The 14,477-nt window shown below is 45.3% G+C and overlaps 1 protein-coding gene across 1 annotated transcript in view; it reads right to left on the reverse strand.

Annotated features, from left to right (window-relative positions):
- POMGNT1 (protein O-linked mannose N-acetylglucosaminyltransferase 1 (beta 1,2-)) overlaps window positions 1-14,477 on the reverse strand; it is an 86,840-nt gene that overhangs the window by 7,143 nt on the left and 65,220 nt on the right. The window contains exons 15-20 of the mRNA XM_030206094.1: window positions 12,028-12,156; window positions 8,289-8,414; window positions 6,176-6,240; window positions 4,497-4,541; window positions 4,065-4,200; window positions 1,998-2,107 (exon numbers count right to left, since the gene is read on the reverse strand). Of these exons, the coding sequence (XP_030061954.1) occupies window positions 1,998-2,107; window positions 4,065-4,200; window positions 4,497-4,541; window positions 6,176-6,240; window positions 8,289-8,414; window positions 12,028-12,156 (611 nt within the window). The remainder of the gene's footprint in view (window positions 1-1,997; window positions 2,108-4,064; window positions 4,201-4,496; window positions 4,542-6,175; window positions 6,241-8,288; window positions 8,415-12,027; window positions 12,157-14,477) is intronic.

The following is a 14,477-nucleotide window of genomic DNA, read 5'->3' on the forward strand; positions in this document are numbered from 1 at the left end:
GCAATCAACTCCGCCAGCTCATTCCTGTGGAAGATCCTAACAACTGAAGGGTACTCCCCAGGAACCAGCACTTTCTCCTCCAGACCCCGTTCCACTTGGTCTTCCCCCTCAAAGTCATTAACCTTCTCCTCTGAGAGGATGACTGGAGGGATTCTCCATCATACCAGCCCAATCCATTCTGGGCCTCTTTGCAGCCTCTGAACCAGGGGCAGCCACCCACTTGAAACGCCTCTCCCACCTTTTAGGCCCGATACAGAGGCCAAACAAATTCTTGAGGAAAGCCAATGGCCCCATCCACCCCCAACCCGGGTGGCCCCGACAATGCAGGGCCCAGGAGAGGCACCGAAGCACGTAACTATACAAGTATTGCCATACTGGGATAGACCTAAGGTCCATCAAGCCCAGCATTCTGTTTCCAACAGTGGCCAATCCAGGTCACAAGGACCTGGCAAGATTCCCAAAAAAGTACATACATTTTATGCTGCTTATCCTAGAATAAGCAACTTCCCCAATACTAATCCCACAGAGCTACAAGAGGCAGAACCCACCTGCCTCGAAGAACCAGCACCAGTAGCGTAGCCCTCTGCCCTCCCAAAGCACTGCACTAATCAGCTCCAGAAAGGAAGTCCTTTTATAATTATTATTTTGTAAATCAAGAGTTGCTGTGAGCTGATCACCAGCCCAGGGGCACTTAAGACTCCCGGATGACCAGCAGCCAAGGCACACAGGAGCCCACTACAGACAGGAGGGCAGAGGAGAGGGACCCGGTCATCCAGGTGTAACACCCAAGTGGTAAACGTGGCTCTCACGAACCAGCATCCCTGAAGCACTTCAATTTTTTTTTCCTTCTAGTACCAGGGTACAGCTGAGAAAAGAAAACACTAAAATATCCCCCCCAGGGCCCACCAGACTGTTCGTCCACCTCTTCTGGGAGATTGAGAAATACTGGCTGGCTAGGGGTCTGCACAGGGGAGACATAGTGTTTTCAAAGTCAGATGTTCTCAGTCTCCCTCTGCTGGTAGGCATACATACCAGTTTGGAGGGTTGCTAAGGAAAGTGGCTTTTCTACAGGCTCCGACAATTCTTATGCTGCTCGGATACAAATTATCTGGAGCTGGCAATGATCTACATAAGCTTTTCAGACCATATAGGTCCCTTCTAGAGATGTGAAATTATAATGTAAACAAAAATACTGTGTTAACCAAAAATAAAATGTGTTAACATCAAAGTAGTCAGATAAGAGACAAAAGTCTAATAAAAGTTTAACAAATATTTAAAGATGGAACACTTTGGAGCCACATGTGCGATCTCGAGCCTACCACACTACACAACAAAGTTGGTGAGGTGGGAAGGTGGAGGAGAGGGAAGGAGGGGGGGAGGAGGAAGGGGGAATGCTACTTCTACTACTACTACTATTTAGCATTTCTATAGCGCTACAAGGCATACGCAGCGCTGCACAAACATAGAAGAAAGACAGTCCCTGCTCAAAGAGCTTACAATCTAATGGACAAAAAATAAATAAAGTAAGCAAATCAAATCAATTAATGTGAACGGGAAGTAAGAGAGGAGGGTAGGTGGAGGCGAGTGGTTACAAGTGGTTACGAGTCAAAAGCAATGTTAAAGAGGTGGGCTTTCAGTCTAGATTTAAAGGTGGCCAAGGATGGGGATGGGGCAAGACGGAGAGCGGTATTACATTAAAAATCACCACAGGGTGTGTATGATCTGTGTAACGTTAATGGTGCCCTATGCTGTTTGTTTCATACCCGTCTGTATTTGTTGACTTGGGGTTTGTAATAAAGAATATTATAAAATGTAAAAAGAAAAAACAGAGCATATGATTAATGTGTTGAATCTGAACACAATCACACTGCTTTCACTTTATGCTGTAATTAAGGTCAAATTTTTGGTCTCTGTATGATTAGCTTTTTCAGAATCAGTGAGGAACATAGTCCCCTCAGTCTGCAGGAAAGATGCTTAAGTCCAGCTACAGTACTCACGAGTAAGGCGAGGCAGGAACTCCAACTACAAGGAGGTGGTTCTTCTTTCGGAAGAGGCGCCATAGTCCTTTGTGGTTTCCGCGGACATCTAGGTCCCAGATATGGAGGCACTAAGGAAGGAGAAGAGCATCCTTGAAGCAAACGAGCGGCCCAGCGGAAGAGCAGGCTCCATGACAGCAGAAACTTACTGGAACAAACACTGAACTGGACAAGTGTTTTCATCAGTAAGTGGCTACCTAGAGTGTGAAGTGGTTTTCTATCACACTGATTTAATGGCCCACTCAGTTTTTCTATTTATACACTTTGCCTGAGTAGCCTTTCACTTTATAAGTGTTAACTCATTCAAGACCTGAGTGAAAGGAGCAGAATATATCTTCCTAACCTCAGACACCAAGGGCCAGATGCACAAATCCTAACAAGCCCACAACTTGCGTTTTAAACTGGTTCCAGCCAGTTTAAAACGCAAGTAGTTTACCCGGGGCAAGCACTAAGGGCATTTTCCCTGCCACGGTAGCAGGCAACGAAAGCGGAATGCAAATGATTCAAAACCTATTATAATGAGCTGCACTACCGTTGCAGCCCATTATAATGAGATGCAGTACCGTTTTTCCGATTCCCTTACCGTAGGAACCCTAACAGGAGGTCTGCGCCTCTCGTTAGGGCTCCTGTAAGGGAATCGGAAAGGAAAAGGGCCCCCCAAAAAAGGTAAAAAAGAAAAAAAAAAAGCAGGGAGCGCATGTGAGGGGTGTCCTTTAAGGACGTACTCTCTCTGCGCTTGTGAGAGACGTCTTTTCTTTTTCGCAGTTTTTTGCTCTGCTGGCGCTCGTGTTTTTTTCCCCCCTTCTATTTTGTCTTCGCCGCGCCACTTACCCCTCCACAGCAAAATTTTTCTATTTTCCTGTTTGCCGGAGAATCGGGACGTCCCTTTAGATTAGGCTCCTCTTCCTGGTCTCCTTCAGCCAATCAGAGCGCGTTTCACTGACAACAGCCAGCTAAGCCCGCTTTGATTGGCTGAAGAGACCAGGAACAGGAGCCTAATCTAAAGGGACGTCCTGATTCTCCAACTCAGGTACCGAAGGAATAGAGAATGCAAGTGAGCTACAACGAGTAGCTCATTTGCATTCCCTATCGTTGATGCATTCCCGTTCCCTACCGATTCGCTATGGAGTCCGTAGGGAACGGGAATTACCGACGTCTTTAGTGCATCTTGCTCCAAGAGCCTTGTTAAATGTTCTAATACTATAAGCAAGTGTTTCACAACATTTGTTTTATACTAAATGATTAGCAATCATGCTGCTTTTCTATACGTGGAATGGTCTGACTGCTGCTCCAGGGAATAGGTTAACATTATGTCTACAGTCAGCCAAACAGTGAATCAGATGCCCAAACGTTCAGAATCTTTGCACGCGAGTTTAGGACCCAAACTTGAACTCACGCTACATTTTCTTAAATCACACTTTCTTTCTAAACCTTCCCCGAACCCCCCCCCCCCCCCCCCCAACCACGGCCTCCCAAAACATACCTGTGCTCCCATGTCACACCTCTCACCCCCCCCCCCCCCTTGATTCTCTAATCGTCCTTTGCTCTTTACCCCCTACAGAACTATGCACTGGAAGAAGGAAGACATCCTGTTGAGCAAGAGGCTCCTCCTACTTCCCCATGGTTGATTGGTTCTTGTGAGGACAATGAGCCAATCAGCCACAGTAGGTGAAACAGCAGGCCTTCCATACCATTCTGTATATCATTGCCTGCCAAGCAGGAAAAGACAAGAACACAGTGTGGGTAGGAGTGTGATCTGATGCCCTTCCTGCCTCTCTCTCCTGTTAGGTACTGTTGTTCATGAGATGGCTCTAATGGTTGCAGCCCCCTTCACTGTTCCCCTTCTCCCAGTTTACCTGACACATTAATGAGGGCTCTTTACAAGAGAAACTGAAGAGAAGTTACGAGGCAAAAACAAAACGCATTATTGGGAAAGAGGCAATAATTGTCCCCTTACTACACAACACTGAGACCAGCCATCAAGAACAGAATGCGAGTAAAGCAGCTTATAGTGACTATAGCAGACACCTTTGCCATCTGAGTCCAAGTGGTAAAATCTGCTTCTTGCTCCATTCGGATGAACATCACGTACGTTTTGCCCTCTGTGTCGGGAATGAAGGAATCCTCACAAGGGTTTTTGCTGTGGTCCAAAACCTTGGCCTCACTGAAACAAAGCACCAGTACTGTGAACAGAAAACATTGTACTGGGAAAGGGAAAAATAGACATCTCCAGCAAATAAGGAGAACATTCATAAGGGAAAGTGACTGAACTGCATAAACTCAGATTAGAGGAAGGGAAACAATGCCTTTTAGTACAAAGTGGGTGTGCCTCAGGTTGTGCCTACGTAAAAGAACCATAGTAAGCCCTTAGGCAGACAAGCTAATTCCTTTACCACGCAAGAAACATTAGGCATCCACATGCTAACAAGGACACTGACTAATATTTTTACACAAGTTTACCTCAGCAGCTGGTGAATTTCAACTTCGTAAGCATCCTTTCTCAAACTTTATGGAGGTTTAAAAAAAAAGAAAAGAAAAAGTAGTGTTACTCAATTCAACCAGCTTTTCCTTTACAGTAAATCTGAGTATTGTCAAAGCATCTATAAATTCCATGGTGCTAATAACATTGATTTTGTATAATTAGAAAGCCATGAAGCAGAATCCCTCACTCTCAGATACACACTAAGAAAAATCTTTCAAAAAGACAACCTTTTCATAGGAAAACACAGTGACTGGGACTAAGCAAGCAGTCAGAAGTTAATCAACTGTCTGCATTCTCATCACCACCTTCTTGCAGTATGAAATGGAAACACCTATGTCTACACAGCTAATAACTTGAAGGACTTGCAAATTTCAGCCATATTCTCTTTCTTTTTGTGGCTCTAAGTTGACTCCTTGTCACTTTCTGTATTTAGGTTAAATTTCATCTCACACCTGCAAGTGCGTGCGCTCTGGCGTACCAATACTATTTCTCCTACGTCCCCTCTTCATGACTTCCACTTGCTGAGCAAACTGTTGTCTGTGTCCTACTTTCTATTTTGCAACACCAATTGCCTGGAAGGGTCTTCACATGTTGGTGCATTGTGATCCCTCTCTAGCCAAATATAGTAACACTAGTAAAAAAAAGCCCCGTTTCTGATGCAAATGAAACGGGGGCTAGCAAGGTTTTCTTCTGTGTGCATGTGGGAGTGTGCTGTCTGTCCCCTCAGCTCTCTGTCCCTTCCCCCCTCGGAGTCCTTCAGTGTTAAGTTTCCTGCTGTGTTTGTGTTACAGAGATAGTGAGGGCTTCTGCCCTCTCTCCCCTCCCCCCTCTGAGTCCTTCACTGTTACAGAGAGAGCGATTTGATTTCGTGCTTTGCTGTGTTTTCCTTCACTGTTTGTGTTACAGAGAGAGCGAGGGCGGGGCAGACACTCATGGGGAAACCGGATATCTCTCCCCCTTCACACTTCCGGCTGGAGGCTTCATTTAGAATGTTGGTGCTGCCTTTTATATATAGAGATAGCAAATGTCGGCAGAGAAAAACCTGCACGGTCCATCCAGTCTGTCCAACAAGATAAACTCATATGTGCTACTTTTTGTATATACTTGACCTTGATTAGTATCTGCCATTTTCACGGCACAGAATGTAGAAGTCTGCCCAGCACTAGCCCCGCCTCCCAACCACCAGCCCTGCCGCCCCCCCCTCCCCCCCCCCACCGGCTCTGCCACCCAATATAAGTCCCATTCACCCACCCACCTCTGAGGTTACTTTTAAATCCAAAAACGCTGACTCCGTGACCTTATCTTGCTCATGTTAGCTTTTATTGCAAGAGCAGGTGACTGCTAGAAAATTCTTTACCTTGTGTGTCTCAACTAGATTGTAAACTGCATAGATCAGGGGCTGCTTTAACGGATCTGCACAGTGCTGCTTAACGTTATAAAAACAAAGTTAAGCAGTAGTGAGTAAACTGCTTGGCAATAAATCCTAAAATGGTAAACAAAAGGCTTAGAATTTCCTGCTTGTAATTCCACACTGGAATTATTTGATTTTCCTCCGAGCTTACGTATAGAAAAAGTTAGACAAGCCACTAGTATCTATTTTTGGCACCAGAATTTGAGTGCACTGTGACTTTACATTATACACACACTGTACACGTACCTTTCAACATTTTTAAGCTGCACACTGGGAACCGTATTGAACTTGTGCTTTTTGAAGTAGGCTTCCTAAAAGGGGGGGAAAGGAGAAGATTGTGTTAAAGCTGTGCATTAATAAAACTCATACAGCAAAGCTAGAGCAGGGCATCTTCCTTGAGGGGCTGGCAGAGAGAACATAATATATTTGCTTTGCACCTGGAGTGATGAACTCAACTACTACTAATTACTTCTAGAGCGCTCCTAGACGTACACAGCGCTGTACACTAAGCCACAAAAACAATGCACAACATAACTAACTTCCGAAAATTACTAAAAAAACAACCTATTCAAAAAGGCTTACCACAATCAACCAAAGCCTACATATTATGAACTCCTGGGCAGACGCATTTAAACTGAAACTCAACGCAGAAAAAACCCAATGCCTAGTACTCACCTCGCAATACAACAAGACTGAATTCACCACCATCAACACACCTAAACTAAGTCTACCAATTTCGGATACCCTAAAAATTCTTGGAGTCACCATCGACCAACACCTAACACTTGAGAATCACGCAAAAAACATAACTAAAAAGATGTTTTATTCAATGTGGAAACTAAAAAGAATCAGACCATTTTTTCCACGGAGTGTCTCCCGCAACCTGGTACAATCATTGGTACTTAGTCATCTGGACTATTGTAACTCACTTTACGCCGGCTGCAAAGAGCAAATACTTAAAAAACTCCAGACAGCCCAGAACACGGCAGCCAGACTAATATTCGGCAAACCAAAATACGAAAGTGCAAAACCCCTACGTGAAAAACTGCACTGGCTCCCACTCAAAGAACGCATCACATTCAAACTTTGTACTCTAGTCCATAAAATCATCCATGGTGACGCCCCAGCATATATGTCAGACCTAATAGAATTACCACCCAGAAACGCAAAAAAATCTTCTCGCACATTCCTTAACCTTCATCCTCCCAAGTGCAAAGGCTTGAAATACAAATCAATGCATGCATCAACCTTTTCGTATACAAGCACACAGCTCTGGAATGCGCTGCCACACAACCTGAAAACGGTCTATGAATTGACCAACTTCCGCAAACTACTGAAAACTTATCTCTTTGACAAAATATATCATAAATATCAACATGTATAACTGCACTCTCTCTAATATATCCAGAAATGTTCTCTAATGTCTTTCTGCTTTAAAACCATCATGTATTTCACCACCATGTAACCCAAAACCCTCTGTAAAACCAATTGTATGTTCTCTTCTTCCTCCATCATCCATGAAGAATTGTAAGCCACATTGAGCCTGCAAAGAGGTGGGATAATGTGGGATACAAATGCAATAAATAAATAAATGATCCATCCTAAATACCAGACAACAAAAATCATAGCAGAACTGGACAAAACCGAACTCTCTATACTTGACTGCCTAATTTACTCTGTCACGAATGTACTTTAACGCAATACCACTTTATTTCTCATTACGACAATGAATTCTCTATACTTGATTGCTTAATCTACTCTATCACTTATGAACTTTAATGCAATACCACTTTGTATTTCTCATTCCGGAAATGGCGACCACCACTACGGAACAATGTAAGCCACATTGAGCCTGCAAATAGGTGGGAAAATGTGGGATACAAATGCAACAAATAAAAAAATAAACATGTAAGAGACGGTCCCTGCTCGACAGAGCTTACAATCTAGTCAAAACAGACAAAAAGGACAAATAAGGGATTAGAGCTCAATACAGTTACCAGACAGGATGAGCCTTCTACATCCAGCAAATGCACAAGATCTCGCATCCTACTCTTGTAAAACTTCTCTAAATCACCTTGTCATGTCTGATCCGTTTCCTTCAGCTCTGCCACTGCTGCCGCTGACGGCCCACACAATTCAATAAGCCAAAGAGAACACCATCATTGGTCGACTCATGCTACCCGTCACCACTACTTTTCCAGAACTCGGACCCTCTGAAAGGTTTATGCAATAATGTGCTGAAGAACTTTGTTTCTGCTGCCATAAAGCAAAGCTCATACCTCACTATCCTAATACAGACCAGTGGTTTTTACATCAATTGCTAAAGTGATCACTAACAAAATTATGAACAGTGACTTACGTGGAAATATCCATTCATGTTGAGTCCAACAATGCCAAAATGGTAGGACCGTGACACATCAGGAATAATACATTCTCGGCCTTTCCGCTGCTCAGGCATCCGCATCCACATGTCCCAGTCCCAGAGCTATATAAAACGAGAAGATTATCAGTCACGTATCTAGGGACGCCAGAAGGATGTCTTTCAAAAAAAAAAAAAAAAACAAGCCAAAAACTTGGTCTGGGGATGTATAAGTAGAACAGTAAATGCTAAGCAGCACTTGAGAAGTACGCTATTAAAGCTTAAATATTACACGAATCTGCTCCTCAAAAGGGTATCTCACTTTCACACTCACCTAAAGGAAACGAGAGGGTCTGCAAAAGTGACTCAAGAGCATGTATAGGTTTGGGGGGTGCTGTTTGGTTGCTGTCATTGATCTGCTTTTGAGATTGTTTATTGAAAAAATAAGCACATAAACTTAAAAAAAAAAAAAAAAAAAAAAAAGAGGAGCACATACAGACTCGTAACAAGTGTAGGATCAAGGGCACAGGTCAGCATCCCAGCACAGGTCAAAAAGGGCAGAGGCTAAGAAGCCGGTGCGACTCTGGAATCAGAGATTGAGAATACTGTAATTTATTAAAGAACATGAGCCTGTTTAAACTCAGGAATTTATGATCTACTAGCCGTTAAGCCCGTTAAAACGGGCAAGTATTGGTATGCTCTATTTTGATGTATAACTCCCTCCCTCCCTCCCCTCGGCTCCCCGCCCTTCCTCCTTCCCTCCCTCCCAGCTCCAAGGCCCGATTCCCTCCCAGCTCCAAGGGCCCCCCCCTCCGTCCCTCCCAGCCAGCTGCAAGGCCCCCCTCTGTACATCCCTCCCAGCTCCAAGGCCCCCCTACTTCTGACCTCCCATGTCCAGCATCCTCCCTCCTTCCCTGCCAGCTTCAAGGCCCCCAGTCTCTCCCTCCCTCCTAGCTCCAAGGCCCCATTCCCTCCCCTCCCAGCTCCAAGGCCCCCCTCCGTCCCTCCCCTCCCTCGCAGCTCCAAGGCCCCCCTCCTCCTTCTGAGCATTTCTCCTGCCTTCCCCTCCCCCCCGAGGTCGCTGCTGTCGCCGCTACCGCTCCCCCCCCCCCCCCCCGAGGTCGCCACCGGCCCCCTCCACCCGGGCCCTCCCTCCCAGCTCCAAGGCCCGATTCCCTCCCAGCTCCAAGGGCCCCCCCTCCGTCCCTCCCAGCCAGCTGCAAGGCCCCCCTCTGTACATCCCTCCCAGCTCCAAGGCCCCCCTACTTCTGACCTCCCATGTCCAGCATCCTCCCTCCTTCCCTGCCAGCTTCAAGGCCCCCGTCTCTCCCTCCTTCCTAGCTCCAAGGCCCCATTCCCTCCCCTCCCAGCTCCATGGCCTCCCCTCCCAGCTCCAAGGCCACCCCCCCCGTCCAAGCCAGCTCCAAGGCCCCCCTCCGTCCCTCCCCTCCCTCTCAGCTCCAAGGCCCACCTCCTCCTTCTGAGCATTTCTCCTGCCTTCCCCTCCCCCCCCCCCCCGAGGTCGCTGCTATCGCCCCTCCCCCCGAGGTCGCCGCTACCGCTCCCCCCCCCCCCCCCCGAGGTAGCCACCGGCCCCCTCCACCCGGGCCCTCTGTTCCACATTTAACTTACAGCACCGAAACCGCAGGCAGATCAGCTCCGTCGGCCTTCCTTCTCTGCCTGTGTCCCGCCCTCGTGTGACGTAACGTCAGAGAGGCCGGGGGACACAGGCTGGGAAGGAAGGCCGACGGGAGCTGATCTGCCTGTGGTTTCGGCGCTGTAAGTTAAATGTAGAAGAGAGGGCCTGGCCTGGTGGAGGGGGTTGGCTGCGACCTTGGGGGGGAGCGGCAGCGGCGACCTCCGGGGGGGGGGGGGGGGGGGGAGCGGTAGCATTAGCGGCAGCGTCGACGTCCGTGTGGCTGGCAGTGACTGCACTCCTCCTCAGCGCAGAGTTTCCCTCTCTGTTCCGTCATCACGTCTTGACGTGGGGGCAGGAAAGAGAGGGAAGTCTCTACTGCGCATTTGCAGGTGAGTCGGTCACTTGCCATTTATATGTTTGATTATCATACCCTTACGGGCAAGGCAGGCCTTGGGAAAGAAACTAGTATAATCAACAAGAGAATGTGATTTAGCAATTTAAGGGAAAATAGATGATGAGAACAGAATGATCTCTGAGGAAGATACCAGAGTAGTAGGTTGGAAGAGACAGTCACAGATTACATTTCTATGTAACAGTGCTGCTTTCCCATATGAGAAAATACTGATTTGTATCTGTATCTTGGTAAGTAATAAAATTGCTTTTCTCATACCCGTGGCCTTCCTAGTCTTTTCTCTCTCTAAATTGCGGGTGGCTGGTGAGTACTAATTTGGGGAGGTGGTAATAAGACTAGTAATTAAAAACACAAGCCAGAGCCCCACAAAGCTCCTTTAGCTCTCGATGAACAAAAGGCACGTTTAACCCTGAAGAAAGCAAGGAATACACTACGGTCGCACTTGACCAAAGAATACCTTAAAATAGCAGCACTCACTAGAACCCACTACAACTGAAAAACCTGTGTCAATTCTAGGTCTCTCTTGCTTCTGTTCCATATAGTGTTCTCATAAAGTTTAAAACTGTGGTACCTCACTTTACTGAAGTGACTAACAAGTTTTCACGTGGAGTTCCTAAAGAATGAAATATAAATCAGAACACCATTGGAAGGTTTGGGGTGGGGGGGGGGGGGGGGGGGGGGGGGAACACACATTAACTCACAATTATTTGAAAGTATGTTTCCAAAAATTGCAGGTTTAAAATTATATTTCTAGGAAACAGATGCCACAAGAGGGCACACAGGACCCGAGTTAAGAAGCCTTCGTTCTCATTCTGTGAATATGTAAAAATCTCTTAGTGAATTAGCTCTTTTAACATAAAAACGTAAGCGTTGCCATATTGGGACAGACCAAAGGTCTGGCCCAGTATGGCTACTCTTATGTTGTTACTATTCTCATGTTGGCAGCTGCTCCCCTCCCTTGAGGGGATGGAGGCATACAAGCCACTGCTAAAGTAGACCATGGCATCTCACTATTGCAAGCCTCCTTGGAGGCCATCCTGCATGCAATTCACAGTGGCTTTTCTGCCCCCTCCACGTTGCTCCTCCAATTTGCTACCAATAAAGCAGGCACCACTTTAAGCATTCACACTCTGAAAACTAGAGCTGTAGCTTCAGATGACATTTTTTTTTTTTAACAAGCTTTATGCTATCATACAAAACAGCTTCTGTAGAAATTAACTTGTCACTTTGTGTCTTTATCTTATTCTCTTTTTTTAAGAGAGGGGTCCCAAAGTGAAGGGGAAGGAAAAGAAGGGACCCAGACCAACCAGAAACTCGGACATCTCTCTGCTCAACAGGAATGAGTGATCTGCCTGATCCAACGCACCAGCAACCTGTCTCCATTTTACAGTTCTGCCTATGGCTATATGGGCTGCAAATCTACCATCTGCTGTAGACAGAGAATACTGGGAAACTGCAGGTTGCACAGCACCCTGTATAGGGTGATCTGTCTCCATCTGCTGGTAGCAGAGCAAAACCCATGTATCTAGACTGGTTTGGGGCCTGATAAAGAAACAGCTATTTTGGAACAGTATAACAATAGATTTATGTATATGTGTATCTATCAATATACATATATATTCGCCAAAGATTAAGAGATCACCACAGATTAAAATGTGATGTAACAAGACCAAAAATACACAAAGTACCTTTTCGGGTGTCGGCCATTTTGGCTCCAGCTCATCCTTGTAAAGACTTTTCCTTAATACCCATCCCAAGCCTGGCATGGTCTCCACTCGGTATAATAGGGACGGGTCTTCTGCTGTGTGCTCATAGCCCTGAACAACAAAGAGAACATTCATTCCCTATGCCTAAAGGATTGAGGTGGTGGTGGAAGGGGCAGGTATCAAGCTTCAGCAACAAACATGCTATAAGCCATCTTTACCATTTCCTTCTTCCCTCTGCAAGCTGCAGTCACTGGACAGGTAAGAACCTCCGGAGCAATTCTCCTTTTTAATTTAACACCCCACCAATTCTATAAACTGACTTTCCGGTGAGGAGTGGAGAAGTAGCCTAATAGCTAGAGCAGCAGGCTGAGAACCAGGGTTCAAATCTCACTGACACACCTTGTGATCGTGGGCAAATCACTTAACTCTACATGGTCTCTCAGGTACAAACACACCCCTCCGCAGACAGGAAAATATCTACAGCACCTGATTGTAACTCACCTTGAGCTACTGAGGAAGGCATGAGCTAAATCCAAATTTATTTATTATTACATTTATATCCCACATTTTCCCACTGATAGCAGGCTCAACGTGGCTTCCATAAATCTGTAGTGAGGCTACAGTGCAAGAAAAACAATTTTACAGATTGAGAATAAGATAGGAAACAACAATTAAACAGCAATAGACACGAGATAATAACTAGTAATTAGTGTCCTTGGGTCTTATATATGGGGTAAGAGTTAATTTAAATTAAGTTGAACCTGGGGAATAAGCCTTCAAACAATTTTGATTTCAATAATTTTCTGAAGTTTAGGTAGTTCTTGGTAGATTTTACTGACTTGGGTAGAGCATTCCACAGTTGAGTGCCTATGTATGTAAAGTTGGAGGCGCAAATTGATTTGTATTTAATGCCATTACAGTCTGGGTAGTGTAGGTTCAGATATGATCGCGAGGTATTGGATCAAATCCCCCTTCAAGTCCCTAACTGTAGCACACTTTCCTCCATCTGAAAGGGGATGGGCCTATTTTGTAGCTTTTTATTTTCCTGCTAAAGCCTTAGAATAGGAAACAGTGGGTTCACTATTAATTTTTGCCTCTCTCTCAACACAGCAACAAGGCTGCTTAGAAATCAACAGAAGCCCACCTGACCTTCTAGGACCTCCCTAAACCCTCATATCTATTAGATGTCTAAGGACTTAAGTTAATAGCAGGAAAACTGAATGAACTCTTTCCTTTGATCTTTACTGAGAAGACACTAGGATCATGCCCACACCAAAAACCTCCTTTGATGGCAATGACTCAGATAAACTAAAGCAAATCATTGTTAACCTAGATAGAAGATGTAATAGATCTAGTTGTCAAACTGAATAACAACCCATGAAGAATGGTATTCACCTCCAGAATTTTGAAAGAATTCAAACATGAAATTGCAAACCTGTTACTAGTAACCTATAAGCTATCATTTTCAATTGCCACAGGTACTGAGGCCGATATAATGCCAATCTTTAAAGGGCTCTAGTCATGGTCTGGGAAATTACAGACCGATCAGTGACATTTGTGCCACATAAAACGGCAAGCTATATTTTAAAAGCAGTGTTTGACCATATAGACACATCTGAACAGAAATAAATCACCATGGATTTTTTTTTGTTTTTTGTTACATTTGTACCCTGCGCTTTCCCACTCATGGCAGGCTCAATGCGGCTTACATGGGGCAATGGAGGGTTAAGTGACTTGCCCAGAGTCACAAGGAGCTGCCTGTGCCTGAAGTGGGAATCGAACTCAGTTCCTCAGTTCCCCAGGACCAAAGTCCACCACCCTAACCACTAGGCCACTCCTCCACTGTTGCTACTATTTGAGATTCTACATGGAATGTTGCTATTCCACTAGCAATGAACAAAATAAACCAGGACCTTAGCCACCCAAATATTAAACTAAAGTCTCAGCTAACGCCAATGCACTGATCCACTTATCCAGTATTTATAATACAATGCACACCAATGAGTAGCAAGGGAACCCTCAGATGATTTTCCCACTCCTCATGCAGTCAAAAATACTGCTATGAAATTGTATAGCGTTTCTTTCATCGGGTATCCCTGCAGTGAGTTCGGAAGACTTTTTTTCTTTTTTTTCTCTTTTTATTGCTTCCCGACACCACTGTGCTACAAACTTTCAGTCTTTTTAAACAAATGTGCAAGGTGAAAAGCTGAGTACTTATCTGGTCTCGTGGGAATTCTTCCACTTAATTAAAAAAAAGAAAAAAAGTCTTCCGAACTCACGATACTTTTGTATTTTTCCGTTGCTATTCCACTAGCAACATTCCATGTAGAAGTCGGCCCTTGCAGATCACCAATGTGGCCGCGCAGGCTTCTGCGAGTCTGACGTCCTGCAGGACGTCAGACTCACAGAAACAGAAGCCTGCGCAGCCTTCT

The sequence above is a fragment of the Microcaecilia unicolor genome, chromosome 6, assembly GCF_901765095.1.
Source record: "Microcaecilia unicolor chromosome 6, aMicUni1.1, whole genome shotgun sequence".
Classification (NCBI taxonomy): Eukaryota; Metazoa; Chordata; class Amphibia; order Gymnophiona; family Siphonopidae; genus Microcaecilia; species Microcaecilia unicolor.